Source organism: Rhinatrema bivittatum, chromosome 6 (genome assembly GCF_901001135.1).
Source record: "Rhinatrema bivittatum chromosome 6, aRhiBiv1.1, whole genome shotgun sequence".
NCBI lineage: Eukaryota > Metazoa > Chordata > Amphibia > Gymnophiona > Rhinatrematidae > Rhinatrema > Rhinatrema bivittatum.
The window spans coordinates 263,402,732-263,430,142 of NC_042620.1; the positions used below are offsets into that span (position 1 = coordinate 263,402,732).

Sequence of the window (27,411 nt, forward strand, 5' to 3'; positions counted from 1 at the left end):
CCCAAGCTGGCCAAAAGTTCCTTTTGGGCCCAACGAGGGGTCCCGGAGCGAACCCGAGGGGAATCATGTGACGCCGCGTCACGCCGACGTCACGTGATTCCCCTCGGGTTTGCTCCCGGACCCCTCGTTGGGCCCAAAAGGCACTTTTGGCCAGCTTGGGGGGGTCAGGAGGCCCCTCCAAGCTGGCCAAAAGTTCCTTTTGGGCCCAACGAGGGGTCCGGGAGCGAACCCGAGGGGAATCACGTGACGCCGACGTCACGTGCTCCTTGCAAAGGAGTTCAGGAATGGCGTCCTGACCCCGCTGGACCACCAGGGAGTTTTGGTAAGTCTTGGGGGGGGGGGGGCGGGATTAAGGCGGGTGAGGGGTTTAAATTTTTATTTGCACATATGGACATAGACTCAACTTATGGAATTCTCCATATGTCCATATTGACCGCAAATGGGACCCCCTTTTGACTTATGGACTTATGAACTTAAACTTTTGGTCTGCACATCCCTACTGGCTTCCACCCCTGCCCCCCAAGCAGGTATTGCAGCAGCATCACATAAAAATCTTGAGCTGTGCCAGCCCTTTCCTAGCCTGCAGCAGCCACTTCCCCTCCTCTTCTCACACCCTGTACTCAGTTCCCCCAACTCTCAGGCACACTTGCTGGCTTTGTTCACAGTGTGACCACTGCACCTCTCCCATGAACTCAGGCTGGCTGCATCCACATGGACACTGCTGCTTGTAAATTGTCTTACAAATAATGCATGCCCTCAGTTACTCGTCAGCACAGGAGCTTCCCCCGACTCACCCCTCCCCTCCTGAGACTAATCTGCTTTCACCTTTACTAGCCACAGTGCTTTCCAATTGGCTATCTGTGTCCCACACAGCCCTGCTGAGGTCTGTCTGCTCTAGTTATATTTTTGGAAAGCAGAGGTGCGGGATTCCTGACAGAGGCAGAGAAAAGAGGACTGTCTAGCCAAAAGGACATAGGGACACCCTAGCAATTTGACAAATTGCTTTTACCTGTGCCCTTCTCCTCCTCCACCTTTTCCTCCTTGTTGCACCGTATATTGGCATTGACTTCCTGAGTTGGTGCTTGTATACCTTTCCTAGCCATATTCAAAATAAATCCAGTCTAAAAACACCTTTTTGAGGCTGTTTTTAAATCTTAACCACTTCTCTATAACAAGTACACTTCTTGTAGACTTGTTAGTTTGTATGTTTGGCTTGACTAGATTGTAAGATCCATAAAGGAGGGATTAGCTTCTATGGCTATCTGTATAGCACTGTGTACGTCTAGTAGCACTTTTGAAAATGATAAAGTAGTAGTGCAAGAACTTTCTGCGCACATAAGGAGAATGACACGCACATCACTAACACTGGTGCTTATTTTCTATTGGACAGAAAACGTAAGTTGCTTTCGCAGAAATAAACAAATCACAATAAGCCCAGTTCTTAGTTCATGCAAGCAAGCCTTCCGGAAAAGAACAGACTTGGCAATCCAAAATCCATGTGGGACGCTATTTCTACAACCTTGGGAACGGGTGGGGAGGCCATGACGGTTACTGGTACAGCACCGCTTCACTTTCCTCTGTGAGATCACAAAGGAGTCATCTTTACTCCTGGCAGTTTCCCGATAGCTACTTTGATACAGTAGCCATGACAGTTACTGGCAAGAGCCCTCAGTTCCGAGATCTCCTGAGAATCCACAGAGGAACCATGTTTACTGTTGGCAGAGCTGCTGACTATGCCCCACCTTCCTGCTTGTGCAGCTTAGCTGGTTCTGGCTGAGTGGTTCTTCTGCTTCCGAGCAAATGTCTGACCTGCCTTCTCTGTTTGAACACTCAGAAGCGGACGGAAAAAAAAGGCGAATTGAAATAAAGAGTCTGCAGCAAGAGGGCCTTTCAGAAAGAAGCACACACTAACTATCTTCCCCTTTCAGAAACAGGATCTTCCTTACTTTAAGGAAGGCTTAGAGCCACCCATGTTTTTAGCACCGAGACCGAGCTGGGAATAACCACCACCAGGGGAATTTGCTCTCCTGCCGTCGCTAAAGGTGTGGGAACCGACTATGGAGAGGAGGAAAGTGAACTGGAGGCCACAGTCCGATTCAGACTGGGAAGGTGAGGGTAAGTGAGTGTAAGGTGGAGGGGGGAGGAGGAGCAACATGGAGAGAAGCCCGACTGTTATTGTATTAGTTTGATGTCTCTGTTGTTTTTTTTTACCCTGCCTCTTTCTCAGTCTTTTCTCAGCAGTAACTATGCGTTTTTACCTATCTCCTCTCTTCCCTTCCAGATACTGTATCTGTTTTATAGTGTCCTCTCTTTTTCCCCCCACCTCCCTCGATAACTACTGTATCTGGACTTAGTCCTTGCTTTCTCCTCCTTGCAGCTGGCACTGTTTCTCTGTCTATTGCCCCTAACTTTTCCCTTGCCTACTCCTCTGTCTCTTCAGCACTTTTTTTTTTTAATCTACAAAGCAGCCACCCTCTAGCTGGGAATCGTATGCAGCACCTGAGCTAAAATATATGTAACCTCCTTTTACAAACGAAACATAAAAGGATACTGCAGAGACGGTGTTCACAGGGGGGGTGCTCTCGGCACAGCCGTGACATCCCCTGGCAAGACTTAGGTTTCATGTTTACTGAACTCCGAGTCTACTGTGCCTGTAACTTTTTTTTTTTTTTTTTAATTGGAGGGGATTTAAAAATAAGGGGAAGACCCCAGATACTTGGGAATGAAGACTCGTGGTGCAATAAAGCAGTCCTTCCCAAACCTGTTCTTTTGGCCCCTGTCAATCTGGTTTCAGGATATCCGCTTTAGGAACATGTATGTAATATATTTACATTGGAGACCCAGTATATGCAAAATTCTCATGCATATTCATGTCCTGAAAATCCAACTGGCCGTGTGGGGTCAATGAGGAAGGTTTGAGAACCACTGCAGCAGGGGCAGGTTCCAGTTGAGCTGGAAGCCCAAAAGAAGCAGGAGAAACTCCTGGATTTAAAAAAAAATTAAAACCTTAAAAAGAACTGCCACCTAACAATAATAGTGGCCTGAACAGAGACTAATTTAAATATTTGTACAAGGTGGATTCCAACATCATTCCTGTCATTAAATCACGAAGCATGTGTGTTAGTAAAATATAACTTCTAAGTTGCAGAACCTGAAGTAAATTGCGACCTTCAGAGCGTAAAGATCTTGTAGGAGCTTAATGTTCAATTCTACTCACTAAAGTGTGATCTGCATCCTGTAATGCCTTAAATACCAGGTCACCATTTTGCACATTCTTCCCTTGGGAGCCAGTGGAGTGCTTTGAGCACTGGGCCTTGGCAGGTGTTAATCCAGCCCTGCTAATGTAGCTAACTGGCCATTAGTGGTTAATACACGCGAAACAAAATTTCTAAAGCAACATTATTGTATGTAGTGCTGGAACTATTATATTGAATTAATTGGCGTTCATTGATTAGCAGGCATAAAGGGATTTAAATCTTCCTATTCAATGTAACTTTTGGAGTTGTGATTGAAGCCCCTTGTGGGCAATGGCCATGTCCTGCAGCAATTACAATACAAATTATTTTGAATCTGTTATTTTCCCAAAGACCCTTTTTGTCTTTAAAATCGTCGGCTCAGTGTGCTGCAGCAGTCAAAAAAGCAAATAGAATGTTAAGAATTATTAGGAAGGGAATGATTAATAGAACTGAAAATGTCATAATGCCTCTGTATCACTCCATGGTGAGACCGCACCTTGAATACTGTGTACAATTCTGGTCGCTGCATCTCAAAAAAGATATAGTTGTGATGGAGAAGGTACAGAGAAGGGCAACCAAAATGATAAAGGGGATGGAACAGCTCTCCTATGAGGAAAGGCTGAAGAGGTTAGGGCTGTTCAGCTTGGAGAAGAGATGGCTGAGGGGGGATATGATAGAGGTCTTTAAGATCATGAGAGGTCTTGAACAAGTAGATGTGACTTGGTTATTTACACTTTCGAATAATAGAAGGGCTAGGGGGCATTCCATGAAGTTAGCAAGTAGCACATTTAAGAAAATTCTTTTTCACTCAACGCACAATAAAGCTCTGGAATTTGTTGCCAGAGGATGTGGTTAGTGCAGTTAGTGTAGCTGGGTTCAAAAAAGATTTGGATAAGTTCTTGGAGGAGAAGTCCATTAATGGCTATTAATCAATTTTACTTAGGGAATAGCCACTGCTATTAATTGCATCAGTAGCATGGGATCTTCTTAGTGTTTGGGTAATTGCCAGGTTCTTGTGGCCTGGTTTTGGCCTCTATTGGACACAGAATGCTGGGCTTGATGGACCCTTGGTCTGACCCAGCATGGCAATTTCTTATGTTCTTAATTTTTCCCTTAATTAGATTGTAAGCTCTACTGAGCAGGGGCTACCACTTATGTGTTTTTGTACAGCCTGCTTACTCCAAGTAGCACTATAGAAGCGATTAGGTGGGTTATTGAAAATATATGAGCCATAAGTTGTGTTTATTTTGACCCTTCAGTTTTCTTCTGCTTCTTCCAGCTCAACTGGAACCAGGGTTGGGATCTGGTACCAGTAACCTTCATTCATATCTAGCTGGGGACTTTATCCTCCAATGGACTCATCTCTTTTACTCACGTGGTTCCCCTTCCCTATAGTTTTTGGCGCCTTCATCTCCTTTAAATACCTGTCAAATTTGAAGGGCATTGCGCTCCCTGTCACTGTCTAAACGCTGCTGTCAGGTATGTTATGCTTTTGTGGAACTCATTATGGTTGGTTGTAAGTCCCTTTGTCATTCTGACTCTTTGTTAATTTCTTTATGTTCTAGCTTCTGTGTGAATTCCAGCGGTGGCGATCCCCCCCGATGCAGCCCGCGGCGAAACACGGGACCGTGTCGGGGGACGCCATTAAGCCGGTGCTTGTATAAACTTGTGGAGTTGCCATATTGAAAGAATAAAACACATTTTGTTTTATATGACTGTCTAAATCAGTTCTGTCAGGATTCAACATTCACCTGCACTATATGTACGTTGCGACTTTATCCTCCCCCAATCTTATATTTAGTTCAATCATTGCAGTGACAGTCCTGGGCTCCCTCCAGAATCCTGCAATTGAGGGGTCCTGAATAAAGCCCTTTAGGCAGTGTTCACAATTTCCTCGTCCAGGGGCTGTGAACGCTGCTGCTGCAGTATCCCTAACCCCCAGCAAAGAACCAGGGACCTTCCGCAGGGCAGTGCCTAGCGCTTACCGACCAAGCTGCTGGGCTGGCCTCATTTTTATCTATTTATATATATTTTTGTTAGGTGTTTGAATAGGTTTCACATGATAGCATTAGCTCTCACTCTTTTTCAGAGCGAATATGCTGAACCTCTTGGATATTCTGAACCACAGTGCATTGTCTAGATAAGAGAAGAGCTGAGCTGGATATTCAGGGCTTAATTTGTTGACAAAAAGGAAGTGGAACTGTAGCATGAATGGGAGGAGGGAACAGGGTTGGGGCTGGGTGTGATTATCGGGCCGATACAGTACAGTGTGCTCCAACGGAGCGTACTGTTAGCCGGCATTTAGACGCGCGTTTTCGACGCGCTAGCTTTACCCCTTATTCAGTAAGGGGTAATAGCGCATCCAAAATGCGTGTCCAACCCCCCCGAACCTAATAGTGCACGCAACATGCAAATGCATGTTGATGGCCCTATTAGGTATTCCCATGCGATTCAGTAAGTAAAATGTGCAGCCAAGCAGCACATTTTACTTTCAGAAATTTGCGCCTACCCAAAGGTAGGTGCTAATTTCTCTGGGCACCGGAAAAGTGCAGAGAAAAGCAGTAAAAACTGATTTTCTGTGCACCCTCTGACTTGATATCATGGCGATATTAAGTTGGAGGTCCCAAAAGTTTAAACAAGTAAAAAAAAAAAATAAAAAATTTTGAAATAGGCCCGCAGCTCGTGGGTTGAAAACCGGACGCTCAATTTTGCTGGCATCCGGTTTCCGAACTCATGGCTGTCAGCGGGCTCGAGAACAGACGCTGGCAAAATTGAGCGTCGGCTGTCAAATCTGCTGACAGCCGCCGCTCCTGTCCAAAAAGAGGTGCCAGACCTAATTTAAATAAATTTATTTACTGAATCGCCCGCTCTCCCATGTTTTTTACTGTATCGGCCCGTATGTGAGGGGAAGGGGCTGAGTGTGAACACACACACATACTCTCTCTCTCATATATATATATGTGAACGCAGCCAGTAGCAGTAAAAGCAGGAGGGCTGGCAGGCATTCACCCCCTGTCTCTTTATCCTTTCCCATCCTCTCTCATGGCCTGCCAGGAAGCTCCACAAAACTAAAGGCCGTGTGGATGCTCTTGTCGCATGGTAAGCAGCTCCCACACTCTCTGATCTGCTGTCTCTGGGGCTTGGGGGGGCAGAAATGATCCTGCCACCGCTGGCTGTGCTCCGTTTCTTCAGGTAGCCGGAGTTGATTTACACCAGCCAGCCTGCTCCGCTTCATAGAAACATAGAAACATAGAAATGACGGCAGAAGAAGACCAAATGGCCCATCTAGTCTGCCCAGCAAGCTTCACACATTTTTTTCTCTCATACTTATCTTTTTCTCTTAACTCTTGGTTTTATTTCCCTTCCACCCCCACCATTAATGTAGAGAGCCGGAACTGATTTATACAGTGCGACGTAATATGTCTCTCTGAGTCCTGGAAACAAGGTGGCAGAATGCCATTGTGGATTGTTCTGCCAGATATTAAGCCTAAGGGTAACAGACACAAAAAGGGATTGAATTGACACAAGTGTGAAACTTGTCGAGCTGTAATGCTTATCAAGACCAGCATGGAAACCTTGATGACTGGCACTGTGGTACACAAGTTTCAAACTTGTGCTAATCTGACCCCTTTTTGTCTCTCTTCCTTGCTCTGCAGGGTCTGCTTCAGTATCACCCTCTTCCCCTCCTGTTCCCTGTAGAAGAGGAGGTAAAGGGCTGGACTGGGGCATAGCGTGACTGTTCTCTGCCCTGTCTGCTCCAGGCTCGTGTTCTTTTTTTTTTTCCCTCTTCCCTGTAGGCTGCCTGAGGAGAGGCTGGAGCAGAACAACCCCTGTTGCTTTGCCTTTTAAGTCTGAAAAGAAGTGGCGGAACTGCGTTCCAGCTGTTCCTCCCCACAAATTAAACCCTGCGGACTGTTGAGCACTTTGTGTGCCCAATTTACTAAGGCTCATCTCCCATTCTGTCTGTGGGAGGAGGAAAAACGTCTTGAAGAACTGGTTGCATTCTGATTTGTTTTGAGCGAAGGGGCTGGCTATATATTTTTATCTTACCTTTGCAGTAAAGTTTATATATTTTAAGCGACAGCAGTGCGTGTGATTTCCAGAAGAACGCTGTTAGCTCGTGGACTGGCAGGTTGGATGCTGGCCTTCTCACCTCCCCGGCAGGGTTTCTGCTGTGTGACGTTCCTCCGTCTACTCTTGTAGGTCTTGTTCTTGTCCTTTCGTGCGCTGAGTAGGACTCTGAAATTGAGTTCTTTCTCTCCTGCAGATGGGGAAGAGGAGCCTTTTCCGCTGGTCCCCCCACTCCAGGCCTCACATTGGAGAAATACTGCTGGATTTTGGTAAGCTGGAGTTTCTGGCTATTGCATCGCTGCACATACAGTATATATAAGCACAAGTCCACACACATCGATGCAAATACACTGGAACACTAATAAGTACTTGAAAAATGACATCCCTGTACAGCAATACTTAGAATACGACAGCTGGTAAGCACCATCTGGTCTGTCTGATTTCCTTTTTCTTACAATATCATAGACCCCACAATCTCCTTCTTCTTTGCAAGTAAGGATACTGTATTTCTGTCCCATGCTGTCACAGCAGTGTTATTATCGTACACTTCCGGCACTGCTGGCAGAGCCACGCGGGGAGGGGACAAGACACCACCGTGCTCCCAGTTGGGGTTTCAGGGGGATCTGAGTTGAATATAGGTTGCGGGTGGGAGGGGAAGGTGGGATTGGGGGCAGGATGGGGCTTGTGATTTTCAAGAAGATTTGGGGGGAGGAGGGGCTGGCCTCAGGGCACTAGCGTCTGCTGCTTTTTTTATTTGGTGGTTTGGGGAGGACACTATGCTCACCCTTATTTTAGAATATTTTCTGGGGTTGGGGGGGGCTGAGGATCAGGCCCAAAGTTTGTTTTATTTTGCGGCCACTTAACTGGCTGCATTTTGAATATGGTCAGTTACATAGCAAGCTGTCCAGCTACACGTGGCCGGAGGACTTTCAAACACAGCCAGTTATAGTCAAACACAGCTAGTTAAATGTGAACGCTGTCCATTTAAAGTTAGTTGGATAACTTTAGGCGAACGCTGAACATCCGGGACAAGCTGTCCGCCTGCCAGCTTTCTGAGTATGTATGTATGTATGTATTTATTTATTTATTTAGCTAGCACTTTTATATACCGATTTTTCAGTAACAGAATTACTAATCAAGTCGGTTTACATTCTAAACAATAACCATGACAAGAGGTTGTCTTATAATATTTGCCCCGCAGGCTGCCTTGGATCCTGAAACCTGTAGGATTCAAGATATTACACTTATCCTTTAGTAGTGACGCCATCAATTTACTCGCCGCTGAAGTCAAGGTAGCTGGCCTGCAGTTACCTGCCTTTTTCCAATATTCATTTTTATGAAGAAGGCTACTGCGCGCCCTTCTCCAGTCCTCTGGAATCCTCTCCTTTCTCCCAAAACTGATTAAGCAGAACTATTAGTGGAGCTGCCAGGACCTCTTCCAGCTTTCTTAACATCCTAGCTTGGATGTATCCCATCTGGCCCCAATTGCCTTGGCCACTTTCAGTTTTGCTAGCCCCGTGTCATCTCCTTGTTACGCAAATTGGGTGAATTCTGCCTCTCTGTCACAGGGGTGAGCAAACTGGTGGGGGGTGGGCTTGAACAGTCCCGAAGGGGGACCCTCAGTTGATCAGGGAAAAAAAAAAAATGGCTACACTCTCTCGAGTCTCGGAGCTGCCAGAAGACAGCGACATCATTACGAGCATTGCCACAGCTCGGCAATGCATTTCTTTCAGTGGGCCAGGGAGAGGAGCTGCTTACTTTGCAGCAGAACTGGACGTGGGAGCAGCCACTGTGGCGTCTCATGACCCGGGAAGTGCTGCCACCCTCAGGCCTCAGCACAGGAGGCGTCCCTGCTGCTGCCGGGCCCCTACCCAGGGAGAGGGTTCACAGCTGTCCCATCCCCCCCCACCCCCCCCCACACACATACAGTATATATAGTAACCCAACTTGAGGGGACCCCAACCAATTGTATGAATGAAAGGGGGGCCGCAGCTCAAGTTTTGCTCACCCCTACTCGACCATATGTACCTCTGCCTTCTTAAATCCCCCTCTTTGGTGAACGCAGAATAGTGTCACCCATCTCACATTCTTCCTTTTCAATCACATCTCTGTCCTCTTGCTTTACTGTATTAGCTGCGTTTGACTTCATTCACTCCTTTGCTGTCCTGACTACCTTCTATGCTTCCCTGATTTTTTTTTTTTTGCAGCTATGTTTCCTCTGCGTCTTTCTGAGATCCCTTGTACCTTTTGACTCCTATTCTCTTTGCCCCTTACCTCTTTTTCTTGTTCATTTTATTTACTTTCCTAGCTTATTATGGTTCCTTTTAGATAAGTCCACAGTTCTTCTACAATATCTTCCCACCCGGCCAGTACCTCCCTGAGATTCTCCCCAGTGTTAACAGAGTTGTAACTCTGATCTTTCTGTGACCCATCTACCTTTTCTCTTGTATTAAACAATGCTGTCTGATGATTAACTCTAGTGCCATGTACTTGGACATTAGAAACAGGGCCTGCGCTAGAGCACCAACCATTAGGGGGCAGCAAAGAGGAGCCGTGTGGGGCCGTGAGCAGATCCCATCCGAAGACAGGCCGGGCAGGCCACGAGCGGTGCCCATCCCGCTCGTGGCCCAGAGGAGCAGAAGACTCCATGGGCTGCGAGTGGACCCATCCCGCTCTTGGCTGAGGGAAGTAGAAGACTTTGTGGGCCATGAGCAGAGTCCATCCTGTTCATTGCCGAGAGAAGCGGCAGTTACGGCCAGCAGGCCAAGAGTGGAGCCCATCCCATGACTGGTAGTGATGCCTGGCAGGCCACAAGCAGAGCCCATCTCACCTATGGCCTGGGAGCAGTAAAAATGTATCCTGGGGAAGCATGTGCCAGCAGCCGGCCGGCGCGCGTAACTTACTTCTGCTCTTCAGAGCAGGTAAGTTAAAAAAACAAACAAACAAAAAAAGGGTTAGCTAGGGTAGATTTAGGAGTTGGGATGGAGAGAAGGGAGGAAAGTTGGGGGGGGTAGGGAGTTCCTTCCCAGTCCGCTCCTTAATTGGAGCGGACTGGGAGGGAACTGGGCAAAGGCCTGATCGCGTCACTGTGCGTAGATTATAAAATCCCCCGCGCGCGGGTCCCGACCCACCCACACGTTCACACGCGGATTTTGAACCTTATGGTCTCTCTCTTCTGTATTTGGTGAGGTTTTGTCTGTGTTGTAAATGTGCCATCGAACGTGAGATATTCTGCTAGTGTGCAATTTCTGTACAGGGTTCTATAGCAGCTGGGCTTGCTCTGTTTTCTGTTAGGAGATGTATTGGTGTTTTAGGGCCTGGTGTAATATTTACAGCATTGCCTTTTCATAGGTAGGATTGATACTAAGTGAGTGCTGGCAGTTGGTGCTGCTTTGATATGGGAGGTTTACTATATTGTAATTCACTTTACTCATGGCTTTAAGTGCCAAGCCCTCACCCAGCACGCATTACAATAGGCCTAATACCATATGGGTTCCATGGGTCTTTTTTTGCTTTTCAGCAGGGCTTTCTGGTTGACATACAGTATGTATATTATATTTACATGCACTGCTGTGATATTGTTATCTCAGAAAACCATACTTTGAATGTCCTTTTTCATGTAAAATCTATTATTATAAATGCATAATTTTTACTTGTGTGTTTGTGCTGGGGGGAGCAGGGAGGGCAGAAGGCAGAAGGTTCACCTAGAGCACCTTGCAACTGCCCTGATTGGAAATGCTTCTTCCCTTGTGGGGTCTGTTAACATCTGTCAGTGCTGGTACATTAATGAAATGCAGGGTGTTTTTTCATAAATATATATATTGCAAAAATACCAGTTCTTTGCTCAGGTTAGAGGATCCCAGAGAGCCCTTATGCCTTATTGTCTGTGCCAGACCAGTCCCTCCTGTCAGATGGAGACAGAGAAAAAAAGCTCAAAGCTGACTTCACTCCCCCTATAAAGGTTTGGTGCTGCCTTCAGCTCTTCTCTTCAGTATTTCTCTTTCTCCAGCAGATGAGTATGGGGTCAATGTGTCTGTCTATATCTGTCTGGTATTTGTTTTACTCTCTGCCTGTCTGGGTGTGGGGGCTATCTGTGCCTGTCCAGGTGTGGGATGTCTGTCTCTCTGTGCCCGTGTATGTGTGAAATGTGTGAGCTTACTCCTTTCAGCAACTTGAAGAGAAACAAAATATATATAAACACATCTTAATTGGGGCCCAACCAATTGCATGAATGGATATGGGGCTGTGGCTCTAGAGGTTTGTTCACCCATCCTCCAGATAATGGTCCTGTGGGACAAATTCTATCTTTTCCCTTGGGAAACCTACTCAGTTGGGCTCTCAGTTCCTGCACCAATGGGTTAAGCACCAGGTGCTCCCCAGTGACTTTGTTCCCTTGGTGGATCTGGCAGCAGGGTTCCTGAGGGCAACAGTCTTCAGGCTGATTTCCCTGGTAGAGTGGGATCCTAAAAAGAAGAAGGTAAAAGGTTTACAGCACAGCCTCTTCCTCAGATTGCCTCCCGATCTCTTATAATGCTGTGCTGGGTTTGGACTCTGTTGTTAATGATCAGTTACTCCAGATATTGAGCAGGAGTAAATATATGTTTGGCTGGCGGCGGGACGACCCTGCGATCATGGGATGCCGCCCGCCTCTCCCAATGCCATGCTCCTCTCTTCGTGGCCTGGATGCCGCTGCTCCCATAGGCACCCATAGGTGCGGGCGAGCATGCATACACACAACTTCTTTGTAAGCCCCGCAGTGGGAATCATGTCTTGGTAACAAATGATGACATCAGGCACTCGGTCATTTTAACACTCAGCAACACAGGTCCTCCTGCTTTGCAGGTCGTGCTGCTACCTTCCTGTGCCTCATTGTCCTGCTTTTGTCTTGTCACCCTGTCTAGCCTTGTTATCCTGCTGTCAAGCCTTGCCTTCTTGCCCTGCCTGTCCGCTCGTTGCCTTGTTCCTGCCTTGCTGTCCTTCACTGTCCGCTCTGCCTTGTCCTGGTCCTCAGTGTCTTGTCTTGGCCTGATTCCTGGTTCTGACCTCTGCAACGGATACCAGCTACTCTTCTGGATTTCCGCCTGCCCTGATCTTGGCCTGCACCCGGATATTGACTTCGTCTGACCACTCCTTATAGGACTTCCACCTAAGCCCCTGGAATCCAAGGGCTCAAGCTGCGGGGAACAGAGTTGATATAGGTGAAGCGCCAGCTCACGTCCCAGTGAGAGTGAGACCACCAGCTGTTGGTGTGGGCTTAGCGGCATCGCCAGCTAGGCGGCATCAACCACGCCACAGCCCAAGGGCTAACATCCGCGACATAGAAATAGAAACTTTCTCGCGTAAATGTTGGCCTCTCCTCAGAATGCCCCTGGCCCGCTCCTGTTTTACATGCTTAAAAAGAAATTTACTCTTGGATCCTGATTTACGCCTGCGTATTGAGGTTTCTAAAGAGCATATGCTCGTGTATATGGTGTTTTACACATGTAAGTGCTAATTTTTATGCATGCAGTTTTTGAAAATTCACCTTTGTATATTTCATACATTTTTACATCCTGGTGAGCTTTGGAAAGACAATCTGACTAATAATAAAAATCCAGTTTGCCCGGCCCCTTAGGGGAGTCCCTTGGACAACCTCCCCTTAAAAGCCAGTTTGTCTCCCCCACAGTCTTTCTCTCCACCATAATGTCAAAGTGCATTCAGAGTATAGTGTTACATTCCAACCAACCCGGAACCTAGGCATCCCATTTCTTAATGGTTAAAACACTATAAGCATGTCTGCTCCTAGCCTTTCAGGGATTTCTTTCTTTTATCTTGCCTATCCCCCTTTTCTTCTTTGAGTTGTTTACAGGTAGATTTGTGATATCTCTTGTCAGTGTATGATCTGAACTTTTCACCTAAGATCTTTGTTTCCCTCTCAGACTGTAAAGTCTCTTATCCTTCCAGATATAGTCCCAATCCCCAGAAGCATCCCTCTTCTTTACACCATCTCTGCAGCCAAACATTGAACTTCTTGGTACCACGTATCCTGGCTTTTTCCTTGCCAAACACAAGTTACGCATTAGAAAACACTGCTGCCAATGGCAGCTGCCTCCCCGTCTTTCTTGAACTACTTCTTCCACTATGGTGACTTTGGTGCTAGCCTGGTCATTTGCCCCCAGTGGATTATTTTATTTAATTTATTAAAAATGACTTGTTTCCAGCTCCCTCCAATGTTCTATTAGCAGGATTTGTTGCTCGCTCCACTACCAAGGTACTCAGCGGGAGGAGCACTAAGGATCTCCAAATACAGCCCCAACAAGTTTGGGCTGCAGCTCAAAATACAAACATTGCAAAATGCAAAACCAATTGGTTGAGGAATGAGTTGGCTAAAATAAAACCATTAAAACATGCACCTCACTGAATTGTGTCAATATAGACCAATAATTCTAGCTAATTCTCTAGGGGCTTTATCAAGCAAAAGTCCACCAAAAGAGCCAACTCTTGACCAGGCGGCGGCAGGCTAAATGTGTAGCGGAGCGTCGAGCCTCTCTTGAGTGGGAGTTCCAAAGGAAAGAAGGAAGAAAGACTCGCTCGCAGGTCCTGCCATGCCTGTCACTTGGGAGACCTTTGGGAACATGTGGACTTGGGAACAGAGGCAGTCTTGTAGATATTGAGAGCCTTAAGCTGCAGTGACTTGAAGGTGACACAGAGGGCTTTAAATTGAGCCCAGTCAGAAAAATATATTTTGTATTCCACTTAGCAGGTTCCTGTAGGCATTTAATCACCTTGATTCCCTCCAGTCTGGCTCCTAAATCTATTTGGGGGGGATACATAAAAACATACACATTTTGGCAGAGCACAAACGTGCACAAAAACACGTAAACAAGTGTATGAACACTCCTGTTATTATAGCTTTATAGAATAATATTTGACCAGCCGATGACATTTAATTCTGTTCAACGAACCACCTACTGGTCTTGGAGGTCTTTGAAGGCCTTTGAGAATAAGAATGCCTTTAGGGCCGCCTTAAACTCATTGATGTCCTTTATGCTACGGAGTTGCGGAGGTAATGAAAAGGCTCTCTTCCTCATTGAATCGAGGTAAGCATGGCATGAGGCTGATATATCTAGAAAGCGTTGACCAAAGGAGTGCAGAGTGTGGCAGGGAATATATTATTTTAGGATTGAGTTGATCCATGGTGCTGTAGCATTGTATAACGGATTGTAAATTATGGAAACTAGTTTATATTGTACATGCCACTGTATCGGAAGCCAGTGTAGTGAATACATGACTGGGGTAATGTGGGCATGAATCTTAGCTCCGGTTAGCATACGTGCTGCCGAATTCTGAATGATTTGGAGTGCCTTAAGTGTATTTTGCGGTAGTCCAAAGAGAAGAGAGTTGCAGTAGTCGAGAGAGAAAATAAAGTATGAATGATTGGAGTACTATTCTGAAGTCTGTAGGGTTGAACAATGGCTTAAGGTGACAAAGTAATTTAAATTTTGCGAAAAATGTTTGTGTTATGGAGGATGTATAGTTGCACTGACAGTAAGAGGTCAATCATTACTCCTAAATTCCAGAATTTTATTTTTTTTTTTTGATAAATGGTTTGTCAAAATTGAGAGTATCAGGTATTACATATTTTATGGGAATACCCTAGAATCATGATTTGGGTTTTTTTTAGATTAAGAGTAAATCTGTTGTGGGACAACCAGGCCTTGATGCTGGAGAGGCAAAGTGTGAGAAAATTATGTGTGACAGACCCTGTAGATTCTAGTGGGATCCTCTGAGAGTGGGCCTCCACCTTCAACTCTCTGTGGGATTTTCATTTGTTAACAAAACCATATCTTTTCACCTTATCCATATAGTCTCTCTCTCTTCTTTTTCAAAGGGTTTCAAATGGAGAAGAATAGGCTCAATTTTGTCAGTTAAAAGTTAGTAAAGTCCTCCTATTGTAATTCAAGGTTACTAATAGTTTCAGATCCTAGGAGTATCATTTGTTCAGTTTAGTGGCTCTAAAAGGGTCAGAGCAGCTTCAAAGGTGTCGACAGCCTATTGGAGTTTGGAAGTGAGTGGGTTAGGGTTCCATATCCAAGGAATTGCCATTTCAAAAGAATTTGAGGACATTCTCTTCCAGTTCACAGGCAGCTTCATGGCAGGGCTTTGCTTGGTGTCGCCATTGGAGATTGCAAGATTGACAACTTGGTCCTCCTTGCAGACATATCTTTGAGCCAGGGAAGAGGCTCCTTGTGTTTCAGAAGTCTTGAGAGTGGACTTGGCAGAATACCACCCAGTAGAGGGATAGCTTGGAAACTTTCTATCCAATTGGACTTTTCTGGCTGGATGAAGAGGAAAGAGAAATTTAGTTTTTACCTGATAATTTCCTTTCTTGGAGTTCAGCCAGGCCAGTCCAGGACTCTCCCTGTTCTGCCACTTGTCTTATTCTCCTGATTCATTTTCAGAATAACTGCTTGTGTGCTCCAGTTGGCATGCTGGATTTTAAGAAAATAACCTATACTCCTTGATAAGGTTTATGTCTGTACTTTTCTTGTTTGTTTGTTTCTCCCTTGGAAGCCCTCTACTTTTTATTTAAGGGGTGATGCAAAAATTTATTGTATTAACATTCTTATCTTAGCTCGTTACTGAGAATACTACAGGCTGAGGTCAGCATGAGAGCCTATAAGGGGTGACATCAGCAAAACTGTTAATCTCTGTCTCCATCGGCTGGTTGGGAGGCAAACCCATGCATCTCGACTGGTCTGGCTGAACTCAAGGAAAAAATATTGTCAGGCAAGACCTAATTTCTCCTTTCCTTAGATTACGCCTGAGTCTACCCCCCATTCACCTTCATCCTATGACCTCTCATTGAACGAGACCCATCTCCTTTGCAGTGATACCTCAGAGGTATTTAAATGTCTCAATCATATTTCCCCATCCCGCCTTTCCTCTGGGGTAAACTGTACATGTTTAGATCTTCATATGCTTTATAATGAAGGCCACTGACCATTTTAATAGCCATTTTGAAGGTGTGGTCTCCAGAACTGTACAAAATATTCCAAATGAGATTTCACCAGGGACTTATATAGGGCAATATCACTGCTTTTCTCTGATGACCATTCCTCTTCCTATCTACTCAAGAATCTTTTTGGCTTTTGCTGTTGCCTTATCCACCTGTTTGTATCTGATGATTTCAAGGTGGTCAGTCACTCCCAGATCCCGTTTTTGCCTCGTGCATAGAAGAATTTCACCCATCTAGACTGTACTCCCTTGGGTTTTTGCAGCCCAAATGCACGACTGTTTTTTAGCACTAAATCTTAGCTGCCAGACTCTAGACCCATTCCTCAAGCATCGCTAGATCCCTCCACAGGTTTTCCACACCTTCCTTGGTGTTTACCCTGTTGCAAATTTTGGTGTCGTCTGCAAAAAGGCCAAACTTTCCTGATAACCCTTCTGCAATATCAGTTTTGAAAATGTTGAAAAGAACCGGTCCAGGGGCCAGTCTCTGCAGTACAACATTAGTAACACCCCTTTCATTCGAGTGAGCTCCATTTTCCTGTAGCCTTTGTCACCTCCCAGAAATGTTATCTTATTGTATAAAGCACAAGGCTGGTGAGGAGTCTTGCTTTATACAAGACAGTTCTGTTTTTTAACAAATTGTCTTATGTCCTACAGGACATACAAGTGACTGGGTTTTCAGTCTGGCTATACATGGAATTGCACAGAATTTCATACATGATATGTGTGGGCTGCTTTAGAATTTAAAAAAGAGGAGTGCAGATGGTATGGAGTCTCCTAATTGTTACGACAGGTATTCAGATAGTAGTGGAACCACAGTTTAGACCGCTTACCTGGAGACGTCAAAGACTGGATTTAGGAGGAGCGCACGGGTATCAGTAGGCAGTCCGAGTCAATGCAGGTTGTAGACAGAATAATCCAACGGCAGTCCGTGGTCGGGGCAGGCAGCGAGCAATCAGGAACCCAAGACAGGAGATCCGCACAGGCAGGCAGCAGGCAGAATAATCCAGAGGCAGTCCAAGGTCGGGGCAGGCAGCGAGCAATCAGGAACCAAAACCAGAAGATCCGAACAGGCAGGCAGCAGGCAGAATAATCCAGAGGCAGTCCAAGGTCGGGGCAGGCAGCGAGCAATCAGGAACCAAAACCAGAAGATCCGAACAGGCAGGCAGCAGGCAGAATAATCCAGAGGCAGTCCAAGGTCGGGGCAGGCAGCGAGCAATCAGGAACCAAAACCAGAAGATCCGAACAGGCAGGCAGCAGGCAGAATAATCCAGAGGCAGTCCAAGGTCGGGGCAGGCAGCGAGCAATCAGGAACCAAAACCAGAAGATCCGAACAGGCAGGCAGCAGGCAGAATAATCCAGAGGCAGTCCAAGGTCGGGGCAGGCAGCGAGCAATCAGGAACCAAAACCAGAAGATCCGAACAGGCAGGCAGCAGGCAGAATAATCCAGAGGCAGTCCAAGGTCGGGGCAGGCAGCGAGCAATCAGGAACCAAAACCAGAAGATCCGAACAGGCAGGCAGCAGGCAGAATAATCCAGAGGCAGTCCAAGGTCGGTCAGAAGCAGGAACAATCAGCAAGCCAAACACACAGCGATGCTCTCAGGAACAAACGTGGCCGAAGCAAGAAGCAGGAGAAGTACTGCCGTTTAAATAGCCCCATCTCCCGCGCAAAAACGCCAAGTCGGCGTCTGACGTCGGGATGGGGGCGTGGCCAGTCCAGTCGCGCGACACTTGGCCCTGCTAGCACGCAGGGAGGCCGGCAATCGCGCGCGAAGCGGCATCCAGCGCTGCGGCCGCGCCGCAGACGTCAATAGAGCGCGCCATCAGCTTCCGTGCGCTGCCCGGCTCCTCCCGCGCTTCGCGCCGCCGCGCGCCCCGATCGCGGTAACAGTACCCCCGCTGCAAGACCCCCTCCGCTGCCCCCGGGGGCCAGGCTTAGAGGGAAAGCGACGATGAAAAGCCCGAAGCAACCGAGGCGCCTGGAGATTAGTGGAGGGCTCCCAGGTATTTTCCTCAGGACCACAATGTTTCCAGGAAATGAGATATTGGAGCCGCCCGCGAACACGTCTGGAATCCAATATAGCCTGTACCTCATACTGATCAGTCTCAGGAAGAACCGGACAAGCGGATCGCCGCGGTCGATGCGGCCAGGTCAGGACCGCAGGCTTCAGGAGAGAGATATGGAATGCGTTATGGACCCGCAAGGAGGGGGGTAAACACAGGCTATAGGTGACCGGGGTGAGACGTCTCCGGACGGGGAAGGGTCCAATGAAGCGAGGAGCAAATTTAGCAGAGGGTAAGCGTAGACGAAGGTGACGAGTACTTAACCAGACCAGATCTCCGCAATGAAGGTCAGGAGCCGGAGTCCGGAGGCGATCGGCCTGATGTTTCATCACGGCAGCGTTCTTAAGCAGCAAGGCATGAGTCTCGGCCCATAAACGGGACATGGAGGTAACGGTAGCGTTGACAGCTGGACAATTGGAGGAGGCGTCAATAGGTAAAGGAAAGTTCAGATGTCGGCCATATACCAGAAAGAACGGAGAACTACCGGTGGCCTGATGGACCAGGTGGTTATGGGAGATCTCGGCCCAGACTAATAGAGACGCCCAATCATCCTGTCGCTGATTCACGTAGGCCCGAAGAAATGCCTTAACAGCTTGATTAGTCCTCTCCGTAAGGCCGTTGGACTGCGGATGATAGGCCGACGAAAAGGCAAGCCGTACCCGGAGGAGGCGACAGAGGTTAGTCCAAAACTGGGCCGTGAACTGAACACCTCTATCAGAAACTACACTATGGGGAAGGCCATGGAGACGAAAAATATGACACAAAAATAGGCGAGCCAATTCGGGAGCAGAGGGCAACCCGGGGAGAGGAACGAAGTGCGCCATCCGGGAAAAACGGTCCACCACCACCCATATGACCGTATTCCCCTCCGAGGGCGGAAGGTCAGTGATAAAGTCGGTGGCAATATGGGTCCACGGACATCGAGGAGGAGGAAGCGGATGTAAGAGGCCGAGAGGTCTCCGCCGGGGCGTTTTCTGAGCCGCACAAACAGGACAGGAGTCCACAAAATTCTTAACGTCCTTAGCCCAGTTGGGCCACCAATACTGACGGGAGATGAGTTCCTGGGTGCGTGCAACCCCCGGATGACCCGCCAGATGGGAAAAATGGGCCCACCGAAGAACCTTTGGGCGCAACCGCTTGGGAACGACTGTTTTCCCGACGGGTACCGTAAAGGTAGCGGCCAACTGGATGCGAGCCGGGTCGATGAGGTAGCGAGGGGGATCTGGGTCATCCAGAGAGTCAAAGCTCCGAGAGAGGGCGTCCGCTCGAATATTCCTCTGAGCAGGACGGAAGCGGACAACAAAATGAAACCTACTAAAAAATAGTGCCCACCGGGCTTGGCGCGGGTTGAGACGCTGGGCAGTAGCCAGATATTCAAGATTCTTGTGGTCAGTATATACCGTAACCACATGACGGGCCCCCTCCAAAAGGTGGCGCCACTCTTCAAAGGCCAACTTAATGGCCAATAATTCCCGGTCACCAATGGTATAATTTCGTTCCGCAGGAGTAAATTTTTTAGAAAAGAAGGCACACGTCACCCACTGCTCTTCTGCGGATCTTTGGAGAAGAACCGCCCCTACTCCAACAGCAGAGGCGTCTACCTCGAGGGTAAAAGGACGTGCAGGGTCCGGTCGTCGGAGACATAAATCCGTGGTGAATTCAGTTTTTAAACGATGAAAGGCCAATCGTGCCTCTTCCGGCCAGGGCACCGTAGAAGCTCCCTTCTTGGTAAGTGCCGTGAGGGGTGCCACTAATGATGAGAAATGTGGAATAAACTGCCGGTAGTAATTAGAAAATCCTAAAAACCTTTGTAAGGCTTTTAACCCCACCGGTTGAGGCCAGTGAAGTATGGCATGAAGCTTGTCAGGGTCCATGGATAGTCCTTGGTTCGATACTATGTAACCAAGAAAGGGCAATTGTTGTTGATGGAAGACACATTTCTCTAGTTTGGCGAACAGTTTATGCTCCCGAAGACGGTGCAGGACTTGTCGGACATGGAGCACATGTTGAGAAAGTGATGGAGAAAAGATCAAAATATCGTCCAGGTAAACAATTACATGGGAATACAGAATGTCACGAAAGATGTCGTTAATCATGTCCTGAAATACCGCAGGGGCATTACAAAGACCGAAGGGCATGACGCAATATTCATAATGACCATCATGAGTATTGAATGCGGTTTTCCACTCGTCCCCCTCCCGAATTCTTATCAAATTGTAGGCCCCTCGTAAGTCCAACTTGGTAAAGATTTGCGCCCCTTTAAGTCGATCGAACAATTCTGAAATGAGGGGGATAGGATACCTATTCTTTCTGGTAATTGAGTTGAGGCCACGATAGTCAATGCAAGGCCGTAATGACCCATCCTTCTTCTGTACAAAGAAAAATCCGGCGCCGGCCGGAGAAGTGGAAGGTCTGATAAATCCGCGCTCCAAATTTTCCGCAATATATTGACGTAGGGCCAATGATTCGGGTTCCGAAAGAGAGTAAATGCGCCCCTTGGGAGGGGTTCTTCCAGGTAAAAGTTCGATGGAGCAGTCGTACTTGCGGTGAGGTGGCAATATTTCCGCATACTGTTTGTTGAAGACGTCTTGAAAATCCTGATAGGGTAGGGGAATACCATTAACAAGTCGAGTGGACTGCAGTGGAATCGTAAGCGGAGTCTTGATGCAGTGTTGAAGACAGAATGGACTCCACTCTGCAAGCTGTAGCGAGGCCCAATCAATGCGAGGCTGATGCATACGTAACCAAGGTAAGCCCAGAATTATCTGGTTCACGGAGGAAGGTAGTACAAATAATTGAATGCTTTCCTGGTGAAGCACGCCGGTGTGAAGCATCAAGGGTTTGGTAATGTGGGTGATGAGCATACCCACGGCTTGCCCTGATACTGAGGTTACCGTCAGGGGAGTGGACAAGGATTCCACCGGAATTTGATATTTCTGCACGAGCAACCCCTGAATGAAATTACCCGCCGCTCCTGAGTCTATGAAGGCCTGACAGTGCAATGGTTCACGGTTGAAGGCTATGGTTGTGGGTAATAGTAGTTGTGGAGAGGAAATGGTGGGACCCAGGGAGGCCTCTCCTACCCGACCTAGGTCCGAGAGTTTCCCGGTTTGTTAGGACACTTGTTGAGGAAATGCCCCGCTCCCCCACAATATAAACAGAGGTTCTTTGCACGTCTCCTATTCCGTTCCTCGAAAGTCAGACGAAATCTATCAATCTGCATTGGTTCGTCTGAATCACCTGATGCTGGCCCAGCCTGGGGGGCGACCATTGGTTGTTGAAAGGTCGGAGCTAACCGGAAATGTCTTCGGGTGGCAGCTCGCTCTCGTGTCCTCTCCTGGAAGCGTAGATCCAATCGAATGGCTAATCGAATTAAGCCCTCCAAAGTTTCTGGAGGATCCCTACCCGCTAATTGATCCTTAATATTTTCTGCCAGCCCTTGACGGAAAATTGCCGTTAGGCTCTCCTCACCCCATGCCAATTCAGCGGCTAAGGTACGAAAGTGAATGGCGTACTCCCCGACCGTCCGTGCGCCTTGCTTGATCTGAAGTAACTCATTTGCCGCGGAGGAAGAACGTCCTGGCTCGTCAAAGATCAGACGGAATTCTTTAAGAAATCGATCCAGAGAATTGAGAATGGGATCATCTCGTTCCCATAAAGGAGAAGCCCATGCTAAGGCTGGACCTTCTAACAGGGACAGGAGAAAGGTAGTTTTTGTCTTATCGTTAGGGAACGAGGCCGGTTGAAGAGAGAAATGCATCCTGCACTGGTTGATAAAACCTCGACATAAGGTTGCTGTGCCATTGAAGCGCGGCGGAGGTGGAATCCTGACAGGAACTGGAGTAGCCGCCGCGCTGGGCCCGAGTCCGGTGGGTAATTGGGCTAAGGCATCCATACGTGCGACCAAGCGATCTAGGACCCCTGTAACCTGATCCAAAACTCCTTGTTGTTGTTGGATTTTATTAGCCATTCCGGGAATGGCTTGTAAAGCGGTCAGATCCACTGGTTCCATGGCTTCGGCCAACTGTTACGACAGGTATTCAGATAGTAGTGGAACCACAGTTTAGACCGCTTACCTGGAGACGTCAAAGACTGGATTTAGGAGGAGCGCACGGGTATCAGTAGGCAGTCCGAGTCAATGCAGGTTGTAGACAGAATAATCCAACGGCAGTCCGTGGTCGGGGCAGGCAGCGAGCAATCAGGAACCCAAGACAGGAGATCCGCACAGGCAGGCAGCAGGCAGAATAATCCAGAGGCAGTCCAAGGTCGGGGCAGGCAGCGAGCAATCAGGAACCAAAACCAGAAGATCCGAACAGGCAGGCAGCAGGCAGAATAATCCAGAGGCAGTCCAAGGTCGGGGCAGGCAGCGAGCAATCAGGAACCAAAACCAGAAGATCCGAACAGGCAGGCAGCAGGCAGAATAATCCAGAGGCAGTCCAAGGTCGGGGCAGGCAGCGAGCAATCAGGAACCAAAACCAGAAGATCCGAACAGGCAGGCAGCAGGCAGAATAATCCAGAGGCAGTCCAAGGTCGGGGCAGGCAGCGAGCAATCAGGAACCAAAACCAGAAGATCCGAACAGGCAGGCAGCAGGCAGAATAATCCAGAGGCAGTCCAAGGTCGGGGCAGGCAGCGAGCAATCAGGAACCAAAACCAGAAGATCCGAACAGGCAGGCAGCAGGCAGAATAATCCAGAGGCAGTCCAAGGTCGGGGCAGGCAGCGAGCAATCAGGAACCAAAACCAGAAGATCCGAACAGGCAGGCAGCAGGCAGAATAATCCAGAGGCAGTCCAAGGTCGGTCAGAAGCAGGAACAATCAGCAAGCCAAACACACAGCGATGCTCTCAGGAACAAACGTGGCCGAAGCAAGAAGCAGGAGAAGTACTGCCGTTTAAATAGCCCCATCTCCCGCGCAAAAACGCCAAGTCGGCGTCTGACGTCGGGATGGGGGCGTGGCCAGTCCAGTCGCGCGACACTTGGCCCTGCTAGCACGCAGGGAGGCCGGCAATCGCGCGCGAAGCGGCATCCAGCGCTGCGGCCGCGCCGCAGACGTCAATAGAGCGCGCCATCAGCTTCCGTGCGCTGCCCGGCTCCTCCCGCGCTTCGCGCCGCCGCGCGCCCCGATCGCGGTAACACTAATGCCCCTACACTTCTCATCTCCCTGCCCCTTTCATTTTCTCCTCTTCTCTTTCTCTCCGCTCTTCTGCTCATTCCAGGTTCTTTCCTGTCTGTGTTCTCCCTATCTCCCGTCCCCCTTTGTATCATTTTCATTTCCTTTCCATTCCTTCCTCCTACCCATCACCTCCTAACGCTCCCACAGTTAGATTACTCTTTATCTCTCTATCTCTTCCTCTTCCCCTTACACACTCCTCTGTTTCTCCATAGCCTCCTTCCCTCTCTGCCCATCTTCCTCAGCATTCTCCACCCCCCCCCCTATGATGTTCCTCTCTAGCTGCTCCTCCCTCACCAGTGTCCATTTCTTATGCCATGGGATTCCTCTGTCTTTCTTTCTCATCTCATCCTTTCTCTTAGGTTTCCTTTCTTCTCACTCTAGGCTCCTATCGGTCTCCCCCTTGTCTCTCTCACTACTATAGAGAAGGGGAGGCAAAGGGAGGTCAGCAGTGTTTGGCACAGCTGTTAGCAAGGGAATGTTCTGGGGATGCATCATTGTCCAATCTACCCTAGAGAACCCAACCAAAAAGGCAAAAAACAAAGGCTAAAGTCTTCCGAAAAAAATTACACACACCTGTCAACATGTATATATTGTATATAAATGCTTATGAAAAACAAATGCAAAAATACAATGGAACTACATGTGCATCTTATATCTAATAAAATACTATCATAGCGTCTTATAATATAGTAAACATTTTATGAGATAGCGAAAAATTTACAAAATACACACACACAAAGAACAGATGAAGATACAGACGCACATGTAAAACACTTCTCTTCTGAGCTTCTTGGCTTAATTCTCCACAGGCTCCTGGGGCTGTGTAATAACTTTGCTTACGTAGTGATGCTGAGTGCGGCCCATGATATCCTCAGGGGCCAGGAAGCCCAAAACAAGACCACAGGGGTGAGTGACTTAAAACATTTTAGGAGGCGGGCACCAGGGACTCGAGGTTGGGGGGGGGGGGGGGGAATGGATGGAGGGGTGTTGCCAAATGATGCAAAGTTTCACTGTGGTTTCTAGATGGGACTGCAGGTTTCTTGGGTGGGGAAAGCAGGATGATTAGTGTAAGTCGGGCAAAGTATTATAGGAGAGGGAGTAGGCGCATTGAGGGATGAGTGATGCAAAGCATCCTGGGGTGGTGGGTGAATGATGTAAAACATCATGGGAATGTTAACGGAGACCGAGAGGCCGAGTGGTGAGACACATCATGGGTGTTTAGAAGGGAAAAGGAGCGCAAGTGACACAAAGCAGAAGAGTCAGGGACCCTAGAAAAGAATGCCCCAGAGCACTGTGGGAGAGCAGAGCAGGCACTGCAGGGGTGAATGATGCAAAGTATCGTGGGAGGACAGACTAGAAAACGTACGAGTAGGTGATGAGAAACATCATGGTAGGAGAGCTCAGAGACGGAGGGGAATGAAAGAGTAACAAAGCATCCTGGGAAGGGAAAACAGAGAGGACCACAGGGATGGGCGACTCAAGGCATCAGGGGAGCAGGAGCTGCAGGGGGCAAGTGTTGCAAGACATCATGAGGGGAGGGATGGGGGCGAGAGCTTTCAAACTGCCTGCAGGCATGTAAACCACTTAGCGAAGGGAAACTTTCTTTGGCGGTTTCCTTTGAAAATCTGGTGGTGGGCCTATGCCATGGGAAGACTTTACCACTTGCTTTGCAGGCGCACTGTACACGGGGTAAAGCAGGCACGGGGATTTCAAAATGAAATTCTCACCCGTGCTTCCCCGGTTTTCCCATATCCCTGTCCCTGCGTTGCCCGTTTTCCCTGCAGGAAAAAGTATGGACGTTGAGGACAGCGCATAGGCTTGTCTCTGGATTGGGGGGCGGGGGGGATGTCAGTTTTTAAAGAGGTTTATTCCACAGATAAATATTACCTGGGGAAATCTCCTTTAAAAATTGCTGTCATAATGCAGTGTGGGAGGGAGAGCAGGGACCGTGGGAATGACCAATGCAGAGCATCATGGAAGAGGGAGCAGAAATTATGGAGGGAGGGAGAGAATGACAAAAAAGCACTGTGGGGAGGGAGAGCAGGCACCACAGAAAGAGTAGAGGGGGTGGTGAGAAAAGGAAAGAGGAGGAGGGGAGAGGTGGTGCAGGGAGGATTAGGGATGAAGAAGTGGGAACAGAAAAGGGGTGAAAGGGGGTGTGAGGGAGACATAAAAGGGGATGTTTGGGATGGAGAGGAGTTGAGGTGTAGAAGGGAACAAGGGGGGGGGGAAGCATGAGCAGGGGAGGAGCGTAGAAAAGAGAAAGGCAGAGCTCTCTTCCTCCTCTCTGTAATTCATGGCCCTTCTCTCTCGTTCTCTCTCTCTCCTGCTTTATTTTGATTTTTGTTTCAGCTTGAGGTCTTCACTGCAAGCGTCTCTGAGAGCTCTTCCTCCCCTCCACCGACGTCTTCGCCGCCGCCTAGCTCCAACACCAGTCGTTACGACTGCAACGCCCTCTCCACTGCGGTGAGTCCTCCGGGGAGGGGGGAGGGGTGGGTAGAGGGAAGCAAGGCTTGTCCTCCTCAGAGGAAATGAGCCGCAGCCACAGGTTACTGGCCAGGTTACTGCAGAGTGTCTGAGTTTATCCTCCTCCCTTTTTCTGTCTCCCCTTGCAGGCAATTTTGTTAGCTGACATCTTGCCCACGCTGCTGATCAAATTCACGGCTCCCTTCTTCCTGCACCTTGTCCCGTACAAGTAAGGACCCTCCTCACCCACTTATGTACTGGGAGCTCCTCCATGTGCTGCAGCGGTCCCTGGTCCCAGAGAGTCACTGGGTCCCTGAGACCGTTCTGGATGCCAAGGAGAACAGTGACTGCTGAGACTGCCCTCAGGTGCAGGAGATGCTCTATGGGGGCAATTCTGAATAGCCGGCGCTATTTGTGATCCATGGAGGCACTTTTGTCCTACATGTGTTGCAGTTAGTTTTTTTTTTTTAAAAGGGGTAATTAGCCTGCATTTTTCTTCTTTGAAAACAGGCAGCTGTGAAGTATATGTGCTAAAAGCAGTTGCATACAATACATACTGTTTGTGCAGACGGCCGAGAGGAGATTGAATAGTGCGCATACTTCTAACAATATCAAGTGCATGCACTGATTTACTCCCCCGATCTAAACACAGCCCTGTTTTTTAAGCTGACTAAAAGTAAGTGTGCCATGAAAGCCTTCCAGAGCAGAAAGGACAGTCGTTTTCAGCCAAGCTATTTTATGCAGGTAATTTCCTAGGGTGTAGCCAGATGGACTCAGGAGCAACGGGTGATAGATAGAGGAAATGCTTTCCCTATGGGGATCGGTGTACTTTTTGGAAGAAAAAAATTCAACTCTTAAATTGGAGAAAAGATTGACTCTCGCTCTTCTGCGGTGATACATAAAGGTCCCTCCCCCAGTTGAGAATTCCTGAGGTGATTTTCCGAAATCCCTCATGCATGCCTTGGTCCGGTAGCTGGTTCCTGGCATGGATTTTGCTGCTGAAACGGGTGCAGGAAGCCAAGTGCAGAGGTGAAGGCCAAAGCCCTCTCTACCCACAGCCAGAGACCATCTCTGTACTAGCTGGTAAACACTGAGCCCAGGTAAATTAAAAAAAAAAAAAAAAGAGGATTCCCTGTACGTACCCGGATCAGTCCAGACACCTCCAGCAGATGGAGACAGAGAAGTTTTTCAAAACAACCCTGCCATATATAGCAAGGTGCTACCCACAGTCTCTCAGTCTTATGTAATGTCAAAGCAGAATGGAATAAAACCCAGTTCAACAGCTAACTAACATAAAGTACAATGAAAACCCCAACCGGGAATAGAATTCGCAGAACCAATAGAACAAGCAAGAATGCATGGTAAATAACCAGACAAAAAAAAAACTTTATACGAGCGGACTCTCTGTT

General features: G+C 48.0%; 1 protein-coding gene across 4 annotated transcripts in view; it reads left to right on the top strand.

Annotated features, from left to right (window-relative positions):
* Nucleotides 1-1,695: 1,695 nt before the first annotated feature.
* CLN3 (CLN3 lysosomal/endosomal transmembrane protein, battenin) overlaps nt 1,696-27,411 on the top strand; it is a 76,688-nt gene continuing 50,972 nt past the window's right edge. Inside the window, exons 1-6 of one of the 4 annotated variants that reach the window (XM_029607068.1) lie at nt 1,705-2,115; nt 4,516-4,715; nt 7,504-7,576; nt 24,346-24,442; nt 25,889-26,002; nt 26,152-26,231. In XM_029607068.1, the coding sequence (XP_029462928.1) occupies nt 24,383-24,442; nt 25,889-26,002; nt 26,152-26,231 (254 nt within the window). In that variant the 5' untranslated portion in view covers nt 1,705-2,115; nt 4,516-4,715; nt 7,504-7,576; nt 24,346-24,382. Of the gene's footprint in view, nt 2,116-4,515; nt 4,716-7,503; nt 7,577-24,345; nt 24,443-25,888; nt 26,003-26,151; nt 26,232-27,411 lie in introns of all 4 variants that reach the window. The other 3 variants (XM_029607067.1, XM_029607066.1, XM_029607069.1) reach the window with 3 other exon arrangements.